The 15,051-nt window shown below is 30.5% G+C and overlaps 1 protein-coding gene and 1 pseudogene across 2 annotated transcripts in view; both read left to right on the top strand.

The window, feature by feature from the left end:
• The first annotated feature begins 10,420 nt into the window (after positions 1 to 10,420).
• LOC149516181 (uncharacterized) lies at positions 10,421 to 11,894 on the top strand. The gene has a single exon (XM_089768806.1). It carries the CDS (start codon positions 10,630 to 10,632, stop codon positions 11,650 to 11,652), a length of 1,023 nt encoding a protein of 340 aa, XP_089624932.1. The 5' UTR covers positions 10,421 to 10,629; the 3' UTR covers positions 11,653 to 11,894.
• Positions 11,895 to 14,624: 2,730 nt separating this feature from the next.
• Positions 14,625 to 15,051, top strand: part of LOC111290240 (WAT1-related protein At3g30340-like) — a 2,551-nt pseudogene continuing 2,124 nt past the window's right edge. The window contains exons 1-2 of the transcript XR_016346697.1: positions 14,625 to 14,818; positions 15,035 to 15,051. The exon at positions 15,035 to 15,051 is cut by the window's right edge and continues 68 nt beyond it. The product of XR_016346697.1 is annotated as a WAT1-related protein At3g30340-like (transcript). The remainder of the gene's footprint in view (positions 14,819 to 15,034) is intronic.

Below are 15,051 nucleotides of genomic sequence, written 5' to 3'. Positions count from 1 at the left end.
TTACTGGTTCAGCTGTAAGGTGGTATACCTAGCTAAATTAAACCCGCATCCACTCTTTGAAAGAGTTTGCTCGGGCATTTTTTAATTAGTGTTATCACTTTATTAACTTGGCTTCTGATCACTTTTCTTTATAAAGCATGGAAAAAAGGTAATAAAATCTTTCAAAGAATATGTCCAATGATAGAAAGATATGGTTGCTCAAGCTCAATCACCTCTAACTAAAAAAGAGACTACAATAATGTTTGTTATGACTTTGAAGGCACCCTATTATGAGAATATGATAGGAAATGTAACAAAAAGCTTTACCGACATGATGATCTCAAGAGAGATTATAAAAAATGCCATCAAGAGTGGCAGCTTGATGAAAGAGAGACCAACAATATAAAAAAAAAGAGGGATGCCTAAATAGAAAAAAGTTGAAGCCCAAGCTATAAATTTTTAGGGCTAACAGTTTAGAAGTTATACTCAATATCCATAACATATTTATCCTACTTATTATATTGCTATCAATAGTATTGCACAAGTTTTTTACTAACCTGTTCTATAGCCAGTTTACCTATCTATTTATCAATCAGCCTTTTAAACAGCTACATATGGGCTTAGTCTTGTCACTATACTAGTTTCAAGGCCTAACAACCAAATGAATGGTTTGAGAGGGTCTAAGAACAACCAAGAGAAAGCTTGCATTAATCCTATACCCATGACATATATTGAGCTATTCTCAAATTGATTAAGAATAATCTGGTATCTCCAGTTCATTTGAAATCATTGAAGTCACCTTATCTTAAATGGTAAAATATTGATGTCACGTGTGATTGCCATAATAGGAATATGGGTCACTTTATAAAAACTATCCTTGCTTTCAAGCATAAGGTACAAAAGTTTGATCAAAGTAAACTCGATGAGTTTCAATGAATTAGGGGAGCTGAATGTTAATAATGACCTTTGCTCGATCACTCAAAAGCATAAGTTTGGGAAGTATATAAAAAAGTTGACTGAAACTGCTTGTCATTTTAAGATTTCTTTATAATAGTGATCTCTTTTATGTATTAAGATTTTATTTTTTTCATCATTTTAATAAAAGTTATAAATATGATGCATTTTCAAGACATTCCCTTTTTTATATAAATCACCATCATATGATTTTACCTTCTTATATCTTTTATTATATTCATTCTGAAATTCCAAATAATGAATATTTAGACAATCATGACAATAATTCAGGATTCGATTTTAAAAGTATTATTCATGTTGATATGATTTATTAGTGAAAATTGTCTATTAGGCTTATGGAATAAAGAAAGATAAATCTGATAAAAAATTTTGCTCATTGAAAGATGAAATTGATGTAGTACATGATCTTTATTTTTGGTCAATAAATGTTCTTTATTAAGAGTATTCATGTTTGAGATAAAAAAAAATGACCATCTTTCTTCTACCTTTCACGTAAAAAGTAAAATTCTCTTTTACTACCCCATTTGAGCCTATTGAAAATTTTTTTTCAAGAAACCCTAACCAAGGATCACCCCCACACTGTAGTTAAAGTTTGAGAAGCTTGTTCATAAAAAAAAAAATGAAGATTCTTAATGATTTCAGGAGTGAAGCCTTTTCATGCTCAAATATTTCTTAAAAAATAATGAAAAATACAAAATAAACAAATGAAAAAAAAATGGAAAGAAAAATGGAAAGAAGGAAAAAGAAAAAGAAATTGATAAGGTAAAATGTCAAAGTACTCTATGTAAAAAAAAAAAAAAAGATCATTGGTTTGATTACCCTTCAAATGCATTTTGGGCCTATTTTATCTATTTATTTCATAACCCTTCACCTTAGCTTATATTATGTACCTTAAAAAGTCTATTTTGATCAAATGTAATTGTTCGAATTGAAAAATTATGAATTAAACTACGAGAGGTTTGCAATTGGATTGTTTGGAATTTTAATCGAAATGTCACTATTGGATTAAAGGGATAGAGAAATGAAAAGAAAAGTTGATAAAAAGATGTGGAAGCAAAAGAAAAAAGAAAAAAAAGAAAAACTTAAAATGAAAACTAAAAAAGATGGTTTAAGTAAAAATGGAGACTTGAAAAAACAGCTTAATTTGAAGATCCCAAAGATATGGATAATGTTTGGTTCAAAGATCAAGAATATCAATGAAATGTATTTTTGAGAAAAAATTTTGAGTTAAAGTTCAAAATTGTTTGACTAGTTATTATTTTGAATATTGATATCCTAGTTAAATAGCCACAATATTTTGCTTTTGTTCATCTTTATTTGTTCTTGACCAAACTTCCTTTGGATATTAAATACCTATTTCTTTCATTTTTTAGCAAATGTGCATCCTTTTAATGAATTGATAAAATTTATGATTGAATCATATTGGTCATGAATTAGAATAATGGTAAATAGCGGTGTAAATGATACATTAGTACTCGTAAGCTACTGGGATTCTATTTGAATAAAATTTAAATTCGAATCGATTATTATCGAGTTGAGCTCGAGCTCGAGTAGCTCGACTTATTGATCGAGTCGAGTTTAAGCATTCTTATATCCGACTCAAGTAGCTTGCGAGCTTAATCAAGCTTTTATATTAAATATATTTTTATTATTTTAATTAATAAAATATCTCAAACTCGAGTTCGAGCTCAAACATAAATAATTAAACTTTTGTCGAATATAAGAATCGAGCTTATTTTTATATGTTAATCGAGCCTAATTGATCGAACTTTAGTAGCTTGATTTCTATCTCAAGTCAAGCTCGAGCTGAAAAAATAAAATTCAATCGAGTTCGAGCCAAGTTTCGAGTCTCGAATTCGAATCAAGCTCAAGCTTGAACTTAATATTGTATCGACTTGAACTCGATCGATTACACCCCTAATGGTAAGTAAATGAATGATAATGTTTGTAAAAGATTCTTTCATTCTTTTGAATGAAATCCAAGATGACATAGGCAAAAAAAGAAAAAAAGTAAAAGAAGCCTGGGAAGATAATTTGAAAGGCACAAATGAAGTGACCCAATAATGAATTAGTGATGTATTAGTCAATATAACCTGTGAGTTATGACTAGATGAATAAAATAACATGGATTAGTTGATAAAATTTATTCTAAGATTATTAGTATTGAGAAGCTAAGAAAGAATATATAAGATGGTGGAGTCTTAAAAGCTTTATTACCATAATTGAAATTTCATGGCATTGATTTAGTGACATCTACATTACATGTATGGTGTTTGCATTGTTATTTGAATAAGTACATGTATATAATTTAGTAAATATTTGGATCATTGTTTTGATAATTGCATTCGTATCATAGTCTAGGTATGCATTTGCATCATGGTTTGAACAATTGAATCATGGTATGGCATCTAATTATAGTTTAAGACATGCATTTGCATCATTTAATGAGAATCTGGATTGATCTATTTGCATCATTTAGAAGGCATTTGCATTATTATCATAACATTTATTGCATATAAGATTTTGACTTTGTTGGGAGGAAATATTTGACATTTGAATCCTCAAATGAGGAAAATCTTTCATGATAAAGTGTTTTTTAGACAACGAAAACATTCCAAACATTTAAAGTTATAGAGCTTTTATTTAAAGGAGTTTTTTTCTTTAAAAAATAGCCATAATTTTTAAGACCTTTGGGCATAATCACTAAAATTTTTCAAATGAGAATCTTTGAAATTTTGATTATGAATCCCTAAAATTTATCGAATGTGAATTTTTAAAATTTTGGATGTGAAACCTTAAAATTTTTTGAATAAAAACTATTGAAATTTTGAATGTAAAACACTGAAGTTTTTGAAATGTGAATCTTTAAAATTTTAGATGTGAATCCCTAAGTTTTTCAAATGAAAATCTTTAGCTTTTAGATGTGAATCTCTAAATTTTCAAGTGAGAATATTTGAATTATGGATATGAGCTTTGAAATATTTAATGCAAATCCATGAACTTTTCAAATATGAAACTTTAAATTTTGGATGTGAATCACTAACAAAATTTTTTTGAATGCAAATATTTGAATTATTAGGAATTTAACATTCTTGTATGAAATTTTTATGAATTTGAAAGTCTTGTGAATATGATATTATTGTGAAACAAAAATTCTTACGACTATGAATTCATGCAAATCTAAAATTTTTATGAATATTGAAGATTTTCGTAAATCTGGAAGAATCTTTGCAAACTTGAAATTCTTACGAATATAAAATTCTTACAAACACAAAATTTTTGCGAATCTAAAAATTCTTTCGAAATTGATATATTTGTGAAACTGAAACTCTTGCGAATCATAAGATCATTACAAATCTTGGAGTTTTCGCAAATATTTGCAAAATTTAGGAAACTTTGCGAATCTTAAAGTGTTTGTAAATCTTTACAAAAATTGTGAACCTTTGCAAATCTTGAAGTCTTTGCGATTTTTCAAGTCTTTGCAAAGTTAGAATCTTTGTAAATCTAGGGACTTTTGTGAATATGAGAATCTTTATGAATCTTGAATTTGGGAATCTTTATGAAACTTAGAATCTTTATGAATCTGAGAACTTTTGCGTATCTTAGAATCTTTAAGAATCTTAAATTTTTGAACTTTTGCAACTCTTTGTGAATCTTGAAATCTTAGAGAATCTTGAATCATATAAGAGCCATTGAAATCTTTATGAAACTTAAAACTTTTATGAATATTGAGTTTGTACGAATTTTGAACATTTGCGAAACTTAAATCTTTTATGAATTTTGAATTCTTTGCAAATCTTGAAACCTATATGAATCTTGGAATCCTTAAGAATCTTGAATCATTTATGAACTTTTGAAATTTTTATGAAATTTAAAACTTTTGCAAAACCTGAAACCTTTGTAATTCTTGAATCTTTGTGAATTTTTGAATCTTTTGCAAATCTTGGAGTCTTGAAATCTTTAAATTCTTGTTATGGAACGTTGCAAATCTTTGAAATTTAGTGAACCTTTGAATTTAATGACTAACCCTTAAAATTTCAAATTGTAAATCTTTAAATATCAAATTAAAAATTTTTACTTTTTCTGGATCCGAACAAAATGAATGTCTTTTGACCTTTGTAAAATTCTTGTTTCACAGAAAATGCATGAAGAGAGGCAACTGTAGATACTACATTTTGTATAAGAAATTGTTTGAAATTAAAATGGGCTTTTGATTGTAAATTGGGCCTAATTGGAAAGCTTTGGGCCTAATGGGGTAAAAGCCCAAAATTTTTTAATTTGATTTTGATTTAATTTGATTTGATTTTATTTTTGGTTTAATTTTCCTTTTTAGTCAAATGTAAAAAAAAAAGGGAAAAGGTCAAAAAACCCAAAAAAATTTGAAAACGTGGGATTTTCCATTAAGTTTTAATTTTGAATTCAATCTTTGGAAAGTTTGGAGCTTAATTCATGCAAAACCAAATCATTAAAAATTAATTCATAAAAAAATTAAATCAAATAAAATCATAGATTTGAGAGAAATTGATTTTTTCCCATATTAAAATAGCATGAATCTCTTTATAAAAGATAAAAATATGTAATCATGGGGAAGGCAATTAACAATTTTGGGCAAGTAACAATTAAATTTTTTTAGTTTTCTATTTTGGGTTGATTTTTATGGAATTTTAGGATTTATTTTGGAATTTTGGTTTTTTGGGATTTTGATTTGGTTTGAACTAAAAGTCTGTTTGATTTCTAGAGCTAGGGTTTTTTTGTTTTGATTTTTTAGCTTTTTTATTTAAATTTTGGATTCTAAAAATTTTTAATGTTTCGAGAATTTTTCTACGAATTTTTAGTTAAACTCTGAGTTTTTCTAGGTTGGATTTGAACTCTGCATACTTTTTGGGTTTTTTGTAAATTTTTTGGTAGGTATCATGATGATTGAAAGAATCCGTAATGGCTGTTTTCTGGATTTGGCTTGAATTTTTTGATGCCGTTTAAATTTTTTAGGCTGAAATCTAGGAATTTGGTTAGTTTTTGGAGAAAGTTAAAGTTTTTGATGAGGGTTTTTTTTAGAGAGATGTCAAAATGTTTAGAGGTTAGAAAGAGAAGTATGATGTTTCTAAGGAAAATCAAAGTGTTTTGCCTTTTATACTGAGCCAAAATGATGTTGCTTTGAAGAACTCCTAACTTGCATATGACTCGATGATTTGTGTGAGTATCCGTGCACCAACCTGACTCGGATTGCAATTTTCTTCTTTTCTTTTTCATTTTATTTTTTATTTTGATTTCCCTTTTGATTTTATATTTTTGGCTTTATTTCTTTGATTTTTTAATCTAATTTTTTGTTTTTGTTTTTATTTTCTACTTATTATTTTAATTTTATGATTGAATTAATGTGATGAGAAAAAAAAAAAGAAAAAAAGAAAAAAACTTTGTAGGATTTTCATAGATTTAAAGATTTTTAAATTATGAATTCTACTAAGTGGTTAGTAAATTTCATAATGAATTTTTTATAAAATAAAATTTTCAATCTTACCAAACTAATGGAGGATAATCTTTGACAGAAAATCTTACCAATATATTAAAAGATATTTCTAAAAATAAATTACTTTTATAACAATTAGATTTTGAATCTCTGATGATGGAATTACTAAGAATATTGCAAATAGCAATCTTTATGTAAATTTTTATGTAAGAAAATTTTTGCTAAATTTTACTAACATCTTGGAGAATTTAGATAAGAAATTTTGATATCTAGGTTCTAAATGTCATTATTATAAATAAAAGCTTTTATAAAAAACTTAATGAATCCAACAACGAAGCCTCACCAAACTATTGTAATAATTTTAAGATCAATTTTTAATAATTAAATTATTTGGTAAACTATGAAGATGTTTTAAGGCTTGGATAACTTGATATCAAATTGGTACCATCAATTTCCACACATGAACATCATAATAGACTATAACCATTGAATATAGTTTTGTCCATTAAGTTTATGCCTTGTATTTTGAAGGACTGATCTTTCGGATACATCGAAGTTGTCAAGGATGATACCTTGAAGGTTAAAGGTAATCTCCAATGTTGAGCTCTCCGTTCAACTGGCCAATCTGGACTTTGAGTGTGTAAAATTTCAAAAGTTCAGATCATGCTCTGATACCATAAACAAATATTTAGAAAACCTTTTTATTCCTCTATATTTTCTTATTACAATGCTAGAATTGTATGAAAAAATATATAGGCTAAATATTGAATATTCCTAGCCTTAAAACTCAAGATTTTCATTTATTAAAAAAAATAAAAACAATAGCTAATTAAAGGAAAAATCTACTCTTTACACATAATAAGAATATAATAAAAAGGATTTGGTGTAATTACCAAATCACTCTTTATTCTAAAAATAAAAAACTTAACTAAAATAAACAAAGTTAACTAATCAAGCAATAATAAAAATTAGATTTTTATAGTGCTATTAAGGTGTTTATGCAATATGTATATTCAATGCTTTATTTTTGTCACAATTTTTAATAAAGCAAGCAAGACTTATTCAATAAGATTTAATGTTTTAAGAGACTTTTTTTTTTTTTTTAAATTTCAATTCTTAGATTGTTGTCAAAGTTGTTTCAATAAAACAAGGCCACAAATTGTTAAGGATTGTGTCGGCAATAACTCCTATCACTCTTAGTTACAAAGAAGAGCCATGCGGATATTTTGATCATTTCATTAGCCATGAAGGAGAAAGGTTTTTGTTTTACATATTTAAAACATTAGATAGGCTGTGGATGTTGTTTATATGCTTTAGATAATCAAATTTTGAAGCATCTCTAAACTTATACCTCCCTAAACTTAGGATAAGTCTTCTTAAATCCAAGTAAAGTGTAGACATATTTTGGTTTTTGGTTAACATATACCAAAATAAATTAATTATTTCTGTTAATATTTTTAAGGTGATTCCTGCAGTTCTGGGAACAAAACCAAAGCCATGTAAAGGCCGTTTCGTATTCTTTCGAATAAAAATGAAATAATGATTATTATTAGGGGTTCCACAATGGAGGATAGTATTTGGTTTCTTGAGGTTGGTATTTTAAACCTTGAGATCTTTTAAGGGTTGATTAAGGATGAGCTACACATACTCTACGGTTGGAATACTTCATTTATTTGTAGCATTTCTACATTCCAAAACTCGATGCTTTTAAGTTGCATAAAATCTATTTGAATATTTTGATGCCTAAGAGTTGTTCAAAATATTTGTATGTGGATTCTCTGTTAGCCACACAATATGTGCATCAAAGGGCATAGAGAATAATGGAGTTCATTACCATTTTATTAACCGAAGTGTAATGGAGAGAGATACAAGACATGGGTAATTTCTTTAGTTTGTATGCTTATGATCATGAAAATCTCTATGGAACCAATATTGAAGCAATTTAGGTCATAGCAGACTTTGGAAAGGTAAACGCTCTATTATTTACAATTCTACTAATAGTGGTTTACATGTTTAATTAGGTTTTTAATATTTAAAAGTAATAAGATTAAAAAAATTATTGTTATTTTATTATTCTCTTTAATTTCTTGCAAGATGTTAATAATGTAAGTTGAGGGAATCAAACAAGTTGTAGCTTTTTATCTTCTTAATAGGTAACAAGTGTGTGCATGTTGATGTGTTGAAAACTGTTTGATTAAATGCATAAAAAACTGTCTTAAGAAAAAGAAAAGGAAGATATATTTTTCTTTCTAAACATATTAGGTTTCATCATAGATCTGAATTAATAGAGAGAGAACATATTAGACTTTACTTTAAGTGTGAATTTCCATTAGGCTTTTTTTTCTAACACCAAAATAATTTTTTACATCATTTGATACTTTAAGTAAGCAAAATCTTTTTATTGTTCATAATAGGATGATATAGAATTTTAACTATTTTTTGTAATTTATAAAATGAATTAGTTGATATTTATTTATTATCACTATAAATTCATTGATGTAAATGTCGAGTACTTAAAATATTACAATTCAATATCTTTAATTATTTGTCCCCTCCATTTTTATTTCTCTAAATTCATAACATTGTCCATTTTTAAATATAATTACATATATTTCTACTATACTTAGATTCATTTCATTGTTGATTATATTCTTACTATTCTTTTCATTGTTGATTTTTCTCTTGCTATGCTCACGCTGGAAAGTGGGTGGGAACTCACTAGTAAATAAATAAATAATCACCCCATCAAAGAAAGGAAACAAAAATTGGTATAAATTTTTGTGGGCTGAGTCGGTTGGGTGGATTAACTGATTAAGTGAGCTTCAGTGGGTTGAGTTGGTTGGGTTGTAAGAGATGTTTATGGAGTTTGCAACTTGCAGGATTGGTTCATTTGGGCTTTGATGAGTCCTGAAATTCATAGGTATTTTTATTTGGGCATTTATTTTACGTCTTTAGTCTTTACCTATTGGCTTTTACCTATTATTGTGTGGTGTTACGAACGAGCACGGGGGTGTTGACTTGGGTGGTCAAAAAACTTTGGGTGCAAATTTTGCCGCACCGATTACGCATGCACGTTTCCCTTTTTAAACGGTTCGTACCGGCCATTCCGGTTTGTATGGGCCATTTTGATCCATGCTAGTTGTAACTTGTACCGCGTACAAGATTTAAAATTTTTTTTTTTTAATATTTATTTCTTATTTTATAACTCGTATTCTTTTAATATTTTCTTAATTTTTTCTCTTATGATTTTTTTTATATTTTATAATTCCATTTAAAAGAATATGTTCAGTAAATTAGGTCATTAAACAATAACTTACTATATTTTCTTAATTTTTTTATATTTATTTATTTATTAAAGGTTTGAAATTTTTTAATATTAAATATTTGTAATTTTTAAAATCTATATTTGCATATAGATATATAAAATATATGTAATAAGACTATTTGTACGTGTACATATATTTTATAAATAAAATATTAAATAATAAGAGTAAATTCAAAAAGTTACATTCAAATGCACCATTATCAATACATGTCAATATCAAGAAAAGTAATACGCTCACTGTATGGTACCGATTACTATATTTGAAACATGAAATGGTAAAATTAATGGCATAAAAAATGGTTAAAATGGGAAGAATACGTAGTATATAGCTAATCCTTAGCCTATTTTATATAGTAAATAATAGAAAACACGGAAAAGGAAAAAAAAAAAAAAAACAAACAAATCATACCAAGAAAACACTTGTATAAAAATAATGATCACTAGTAATGGTGATTGACAATGAAATATAAGAGTCATAGAAAGAATGAGGAAACTATTTTTTAATTCAATAAAAATGCTACAAAACAAGGACAACTGGACGAGGTCCTAAAACTTAATCATCAAATTAAAGGAAAAAAAACTTTCATTCTTTTATTTTCCACGTCTCTTAAAAAGTCTAAGAATTCAGTTTGTCTGTCTGCTTCTCATTGTTTCAAAATACAATCCATGAAAATGTCTGATTGGTTGCTATTGTTTTGTAGTAATTGCGTCGATGTAAACAACTAGGCCTGCAATTGAGAAACCAATATTTTAAGCACCAGGTTTTGCCATTTCTTTGTTGTCGACAAATAGCATACCAAATGATACCCTTTCAAAAGTCACAATTATAAGAAGCCTGAAGCTTGGCTACTCAGAGGTTCGATAAAAAGGAAGGTATTTAACTATGGGGGCTCCAGGCAGTGCTGGTGTGCGTGGCAGAAGGAAGTCATCATCCAGAGGACACCATAGGTTCGTAGGCGTTAGGCAGAGACCATCAGGGAGATGGGTGGCTGAGATTAAGGACTCTTTGCAAAAGGTCAGGCTTTGGCTTGGAACTTTTGATACTGCCGAGGATGCAGCTCGAGCTTACGATGATGCTGCGCGGGCCTTGCGTGGAGCTAATGCGCGCACCAACTTTGAACTACCTCAGTCAGCTTCAAATACTTCTGGCAACGGCGTTTCGCTGGATAACATTCAGCCTTTCTCGTTTGAGGAAGTCTGTGGGACGGGGAGTGATGCTGATGGATTTCTTGGTGCACTCAAGGCCAAGTTGCTTGACGGTAAAGGTCTTAGAGTCCTATCACCTGCTAATTATGCTGGTTTGCAACCTAGCTTTGCTTCTAACTCTCTTCATAACAACAATAATATAAGCAGAGAGTCAGGCACCACAACTGTGGCACCTCAAGGAATTGGAAACTTGGACCCTGTTCAGGGTCCTGTAAATCCTGGTCCTAACAGGCCTGACCTTGTCCTAAATCATGATCATGAACATGATGATCAAGTGGCTGCTGGTCATATTGGGCTTCAATGGCATCAACCTGGCCAAAGCCAAATTGCATCTACGGCAAGCATGATATGGTCCAATGAACCATCATTTGAAGCTGCATGGGGCACACAGATAAACCGAGTCCCTTCGAATGGACTGTTTAATATCACTACCTCTACAACTTTTACATCTACATGGCCACTTCCGGGGACAACTGAATCAACGATGGACTCGCCATATTCAGAACAGTGCCTAATAGAGTTGCAAATGAATATGAAAGGCAAAACAAATATGGTGAGCATGCCAGTGCCTCAAATTGATGGAACAACAGAAGGTGTTTGGCCATCCGATCAGCAGTTTGAGCAGTGTGACAACAACGGTTGGAGTAGTGCTAACGGCTTTTGGGATCCTTACCTCTATGTTTCCTCTGTGCTTGGTTGATCATATCAGCCAATCACAGATTCATTACGATTAATGTAATTCTTTCATTTTCTATTTCTTTATAACTTGTACAACAACATTCACCGACTAATCATTCTTTACTTTGTGGCAGTAGAATCCCAATTAAGCTGTAATTTGAATATTTTCTCAGGGAAAAAGCACAAAGAATGTACTAGTCATTTACATACAGCACTATGTCAAGCATTTAGTATCAGATCGTAACTTGTTGCTGCAATTTTCTTTCCCTACTCCATAAATCCTTTCTTATGTCTAAGTGATACTGACAAAATCTCTTTCAAAACAGAAAAAATGCTTCTTTAGCCTTTATATGAGAAAGCTCATATTAACAACGATGCTGTAACTTAGAATGAATAATCAAATTTTAAGCTACTGGTTTGCACTTTGATAGCTAAAATTTACACTTTTACATACAACTAAAAGTTGCTATATTACCATTGGAAAGCATGATTTTTGGCAGTTGATAATTTGGTAAACTTTTATCCCAAATGTCGAGTTGCTTTGTTCATCATAACTGCATGTTTTCAACTAATCACTCTGTTAAATCTAATAAACTGATAGGTGGAACTGCTCTGCTGTCTGCTGGAATGAGAAGTCTATTAAATGAAATTTGATATTACATTAATCCCTAAGATTCCGAGTGAAAACATAAATGTGTCCAACTGCTGAAGAACATCTTGTTTTGATTGTGGGCTGAGGTTCATGGTACTATGAAAATTGATAATGACCCTTTTGTAAGTTCTTCCCAACTACAAAATATCTGGGGTGAGACAGCATAGGTGTGTCCAAACCCAGAGGTGAAAATTAATTATAAAAGTCGTCTACTAAGACTGGCTTACAAAAACCTTACAAAAAGGTTTTGTTCCTATCTCCATACAAGATGCTATCAATGATTTTTTTCTTACTTCATAGCTTATGTCATCTCAAAGAGGAAGCCAGAGGTGCCACTTGATGTGGATAATTAAAACACAATTTAAATTTGATAATTATGTTTTTAATAGGAGTCCTACTCATGTCTGATGCTAGATGTTGTCCTAATCCGGTGTATGATCTTATTTCTGTCTTTTGTTTGGTGGGAATGGCTATGCACGTAAGTTTGTAGTAGCTGAGTCTGGAATAAAAGCTTCCAGTGTTGGTCATTGTCTGCACTATTAACAACTTACAAGATTTTGTTAAGGCAATCTCTAAAATGCAAGACAACCGAATTGTTTGCTCGAATGCAGCTTTGAAAATCAAGAAATTGGGCTTAGTGTCCGCTTCTTTGATCATGTACATCATATTTGCTTTTGCTTTAACAGTTCAGCCAATAGGTTGGAAGCAGTTCTTTCATTAACTTGCTGTTTACAATCTAAGCTTGCCAATTTAATACGGAATGAATGCGTTGATTAGAGGAATAAAAGAATTTGAAATACTTTTGCCAATATTTTAGGAACTACTTTAGTCAAAATCGTCCTTCAGACTTATAATCTGCAAGAGAATGTTTGTGTAAATGACTGGACCGAGGACTCTGCCTATTTCCTAAACATTTTTAATGTTTTTATTCCATAGCATAAGAAAGTTAAAGAGATGGGGTGGGGCCTTTTTACCTGCCATTGGAAGAAAGGTAGTACGGTGGTGAGTTGTGACTCGTACAAAAGTCATAAATGAATGGTCTTGGTCACTGCAAAGTTGTTTTTTTGGCATCTGGAATCAAAATCTCATTCTCAGTGCCTGTATAATTTAAGGAAATTATAGGAGGGAGGGAATTTCAGTACGTCGAACGCTCCAAGATGGCAAGATAGAGTAGTTAAAATCCTAGTTTATGAAACCCCAAAGCATCTCCTACATGATCTTTACATATAAACCTCCAATCCGTAGAATACCACAATTTCTAGCATAAGCATATTTGGCAACATGTTATTGTAGATTACATTGGATAATGGTTACTTTAAACTTTAAACTTTTCAATTCTGGGGATAACTAAATCTGCTATGACCAATGAGCAATACATACATTCCAAGGTAATGTTTAATAATAAATGCAGTCAAGAACACTCTTTTTCAGAGCATTTGCTGGCTGTTCTTGAATCAGATGAAGAATAAATGCCAAATGTCTAAATACCCAAAGATGGAAACTAGCAAAGACTCAGTGGGAAGAGTATATTAAGATTGGACTACAAGAGTTAGAGATGTTTAAACCTGTATTGGGTAAAGAACGTGTAAATTAAGTAGACTTCTGAGATGATACCAATAGCCTGAAATTCAGCACTTGGATTGTAGAACTGGAAAGTTCAAAGAGCAAACAATTAGTTTTGTGTCATTTCAATAGTCACAGGGTGCATCAAGTGCTTTTCTCTCACTATCTCTTCGGGTGCAATACTGGTGCAGGATTTGACACATTGTTCTTGTTTATCACGTTGTAGGGTGAGGCGATGCTTCTCTTCGCTGTTTCAAAGATTAAGTATTAGATGCCATGCATAACCGAAAGAGGGAAGAGAGTATCATTTTCTCCTAACCCCTAATCAGAATATGGCTACATGAGTTATATGTAGTAATATTACAGTACTGACCATGAAATCTTGATCGGCATGGAGAACATTGTCTGATAATTAAATAGAGCCTAGAAGAGATATGGAAATAAAGGCTGGTGGAAATGCATTGATGCTTCCATATTTTGCCAGGGCCTGGCAAAGGATTCCAAACTAATCTCCATTTGTCTGAAAGGATCAGTCAAAATAAAGTGAAAAGATGAGAATAATTATTAAACTATTGTCAAAGTTGGTTGCTTAAAGCATTGATGTGATTTGAAGAATTTAATCTTGCTTTGTTCCCACTTATTCTGGAGTCCATCTATTTAGAGCTACAGATGACTGTCTCAGTTGTGCTATAGATGACTGTCTCAGTTGTGCTATTAAGAAATTGTTCACAAAGAGAGAGAGGTAGCACCACCCTTAACTTGGCTCTTTGACTGCTGGATTTAATGGCAGAGTTGAAGAGCTGTAATGAATGGAAACCTTTTATTGCAATGATAGCAACTGATTTTTCTTTTACGGTGGTGAATATTCTTCTTAAGAAAGTCCTTGACGAAGGGATGAACCATTTGGTCCTCATAACATTCCGGCTGTCAATTTCCACAATTTTCTTGGCCCCTATTGGCTACTTTGGGAAAGGTAGGAGCTTCCCAGTCTCCATTCCTATTACTTTTTCTTTTACAATTTTGACAAAATTCTCTACCTTTGATAGTGAGCTAAATTCTGATTTCTTGAGTGTGTTTAGCTTTAGCGCACCCCTCTCGTTAGTTTCTTCAACTGCTAAGGACTAAATTGCTAATTGGCTCTACATGGTCAAGGTTATTCTCCAAAAAATATTTTTGTAATTAAACACAGCCTGATCCAAGATTGCT

This window comes from Durio zibethinus, chromosome 11 (assembly GCF_047325235.1).
Source record: "Durio zibethinus cultivar Kanyao isolate XHJ-2024 chromosome 11, ASM4732523v1, whole genome shotgun sequence".
Classification (NCBI taxonomy): domain Eukaryota; kingdom Viridiplantae; phylum Streptophyta; class Magnoliopsida; order Malvales; family Malvaceae; genus Durio; species Durio zibethinus.
The sequence above is the reverse complement of the archived record's forward strand: the minus strand, read 5'-3'. Positions and strand labels throughout refer to the sequence as shown.

Excerpts from the sequence above, each read along its gene's own strand:
- LOC149516181 (XM_089768806.1), top strand. The coding sequence starts at position 10,630 with ATGGGGGCTCCAGGCAGTGCTGGTGTGCGTGGCAGAAGGAAGTCATCA.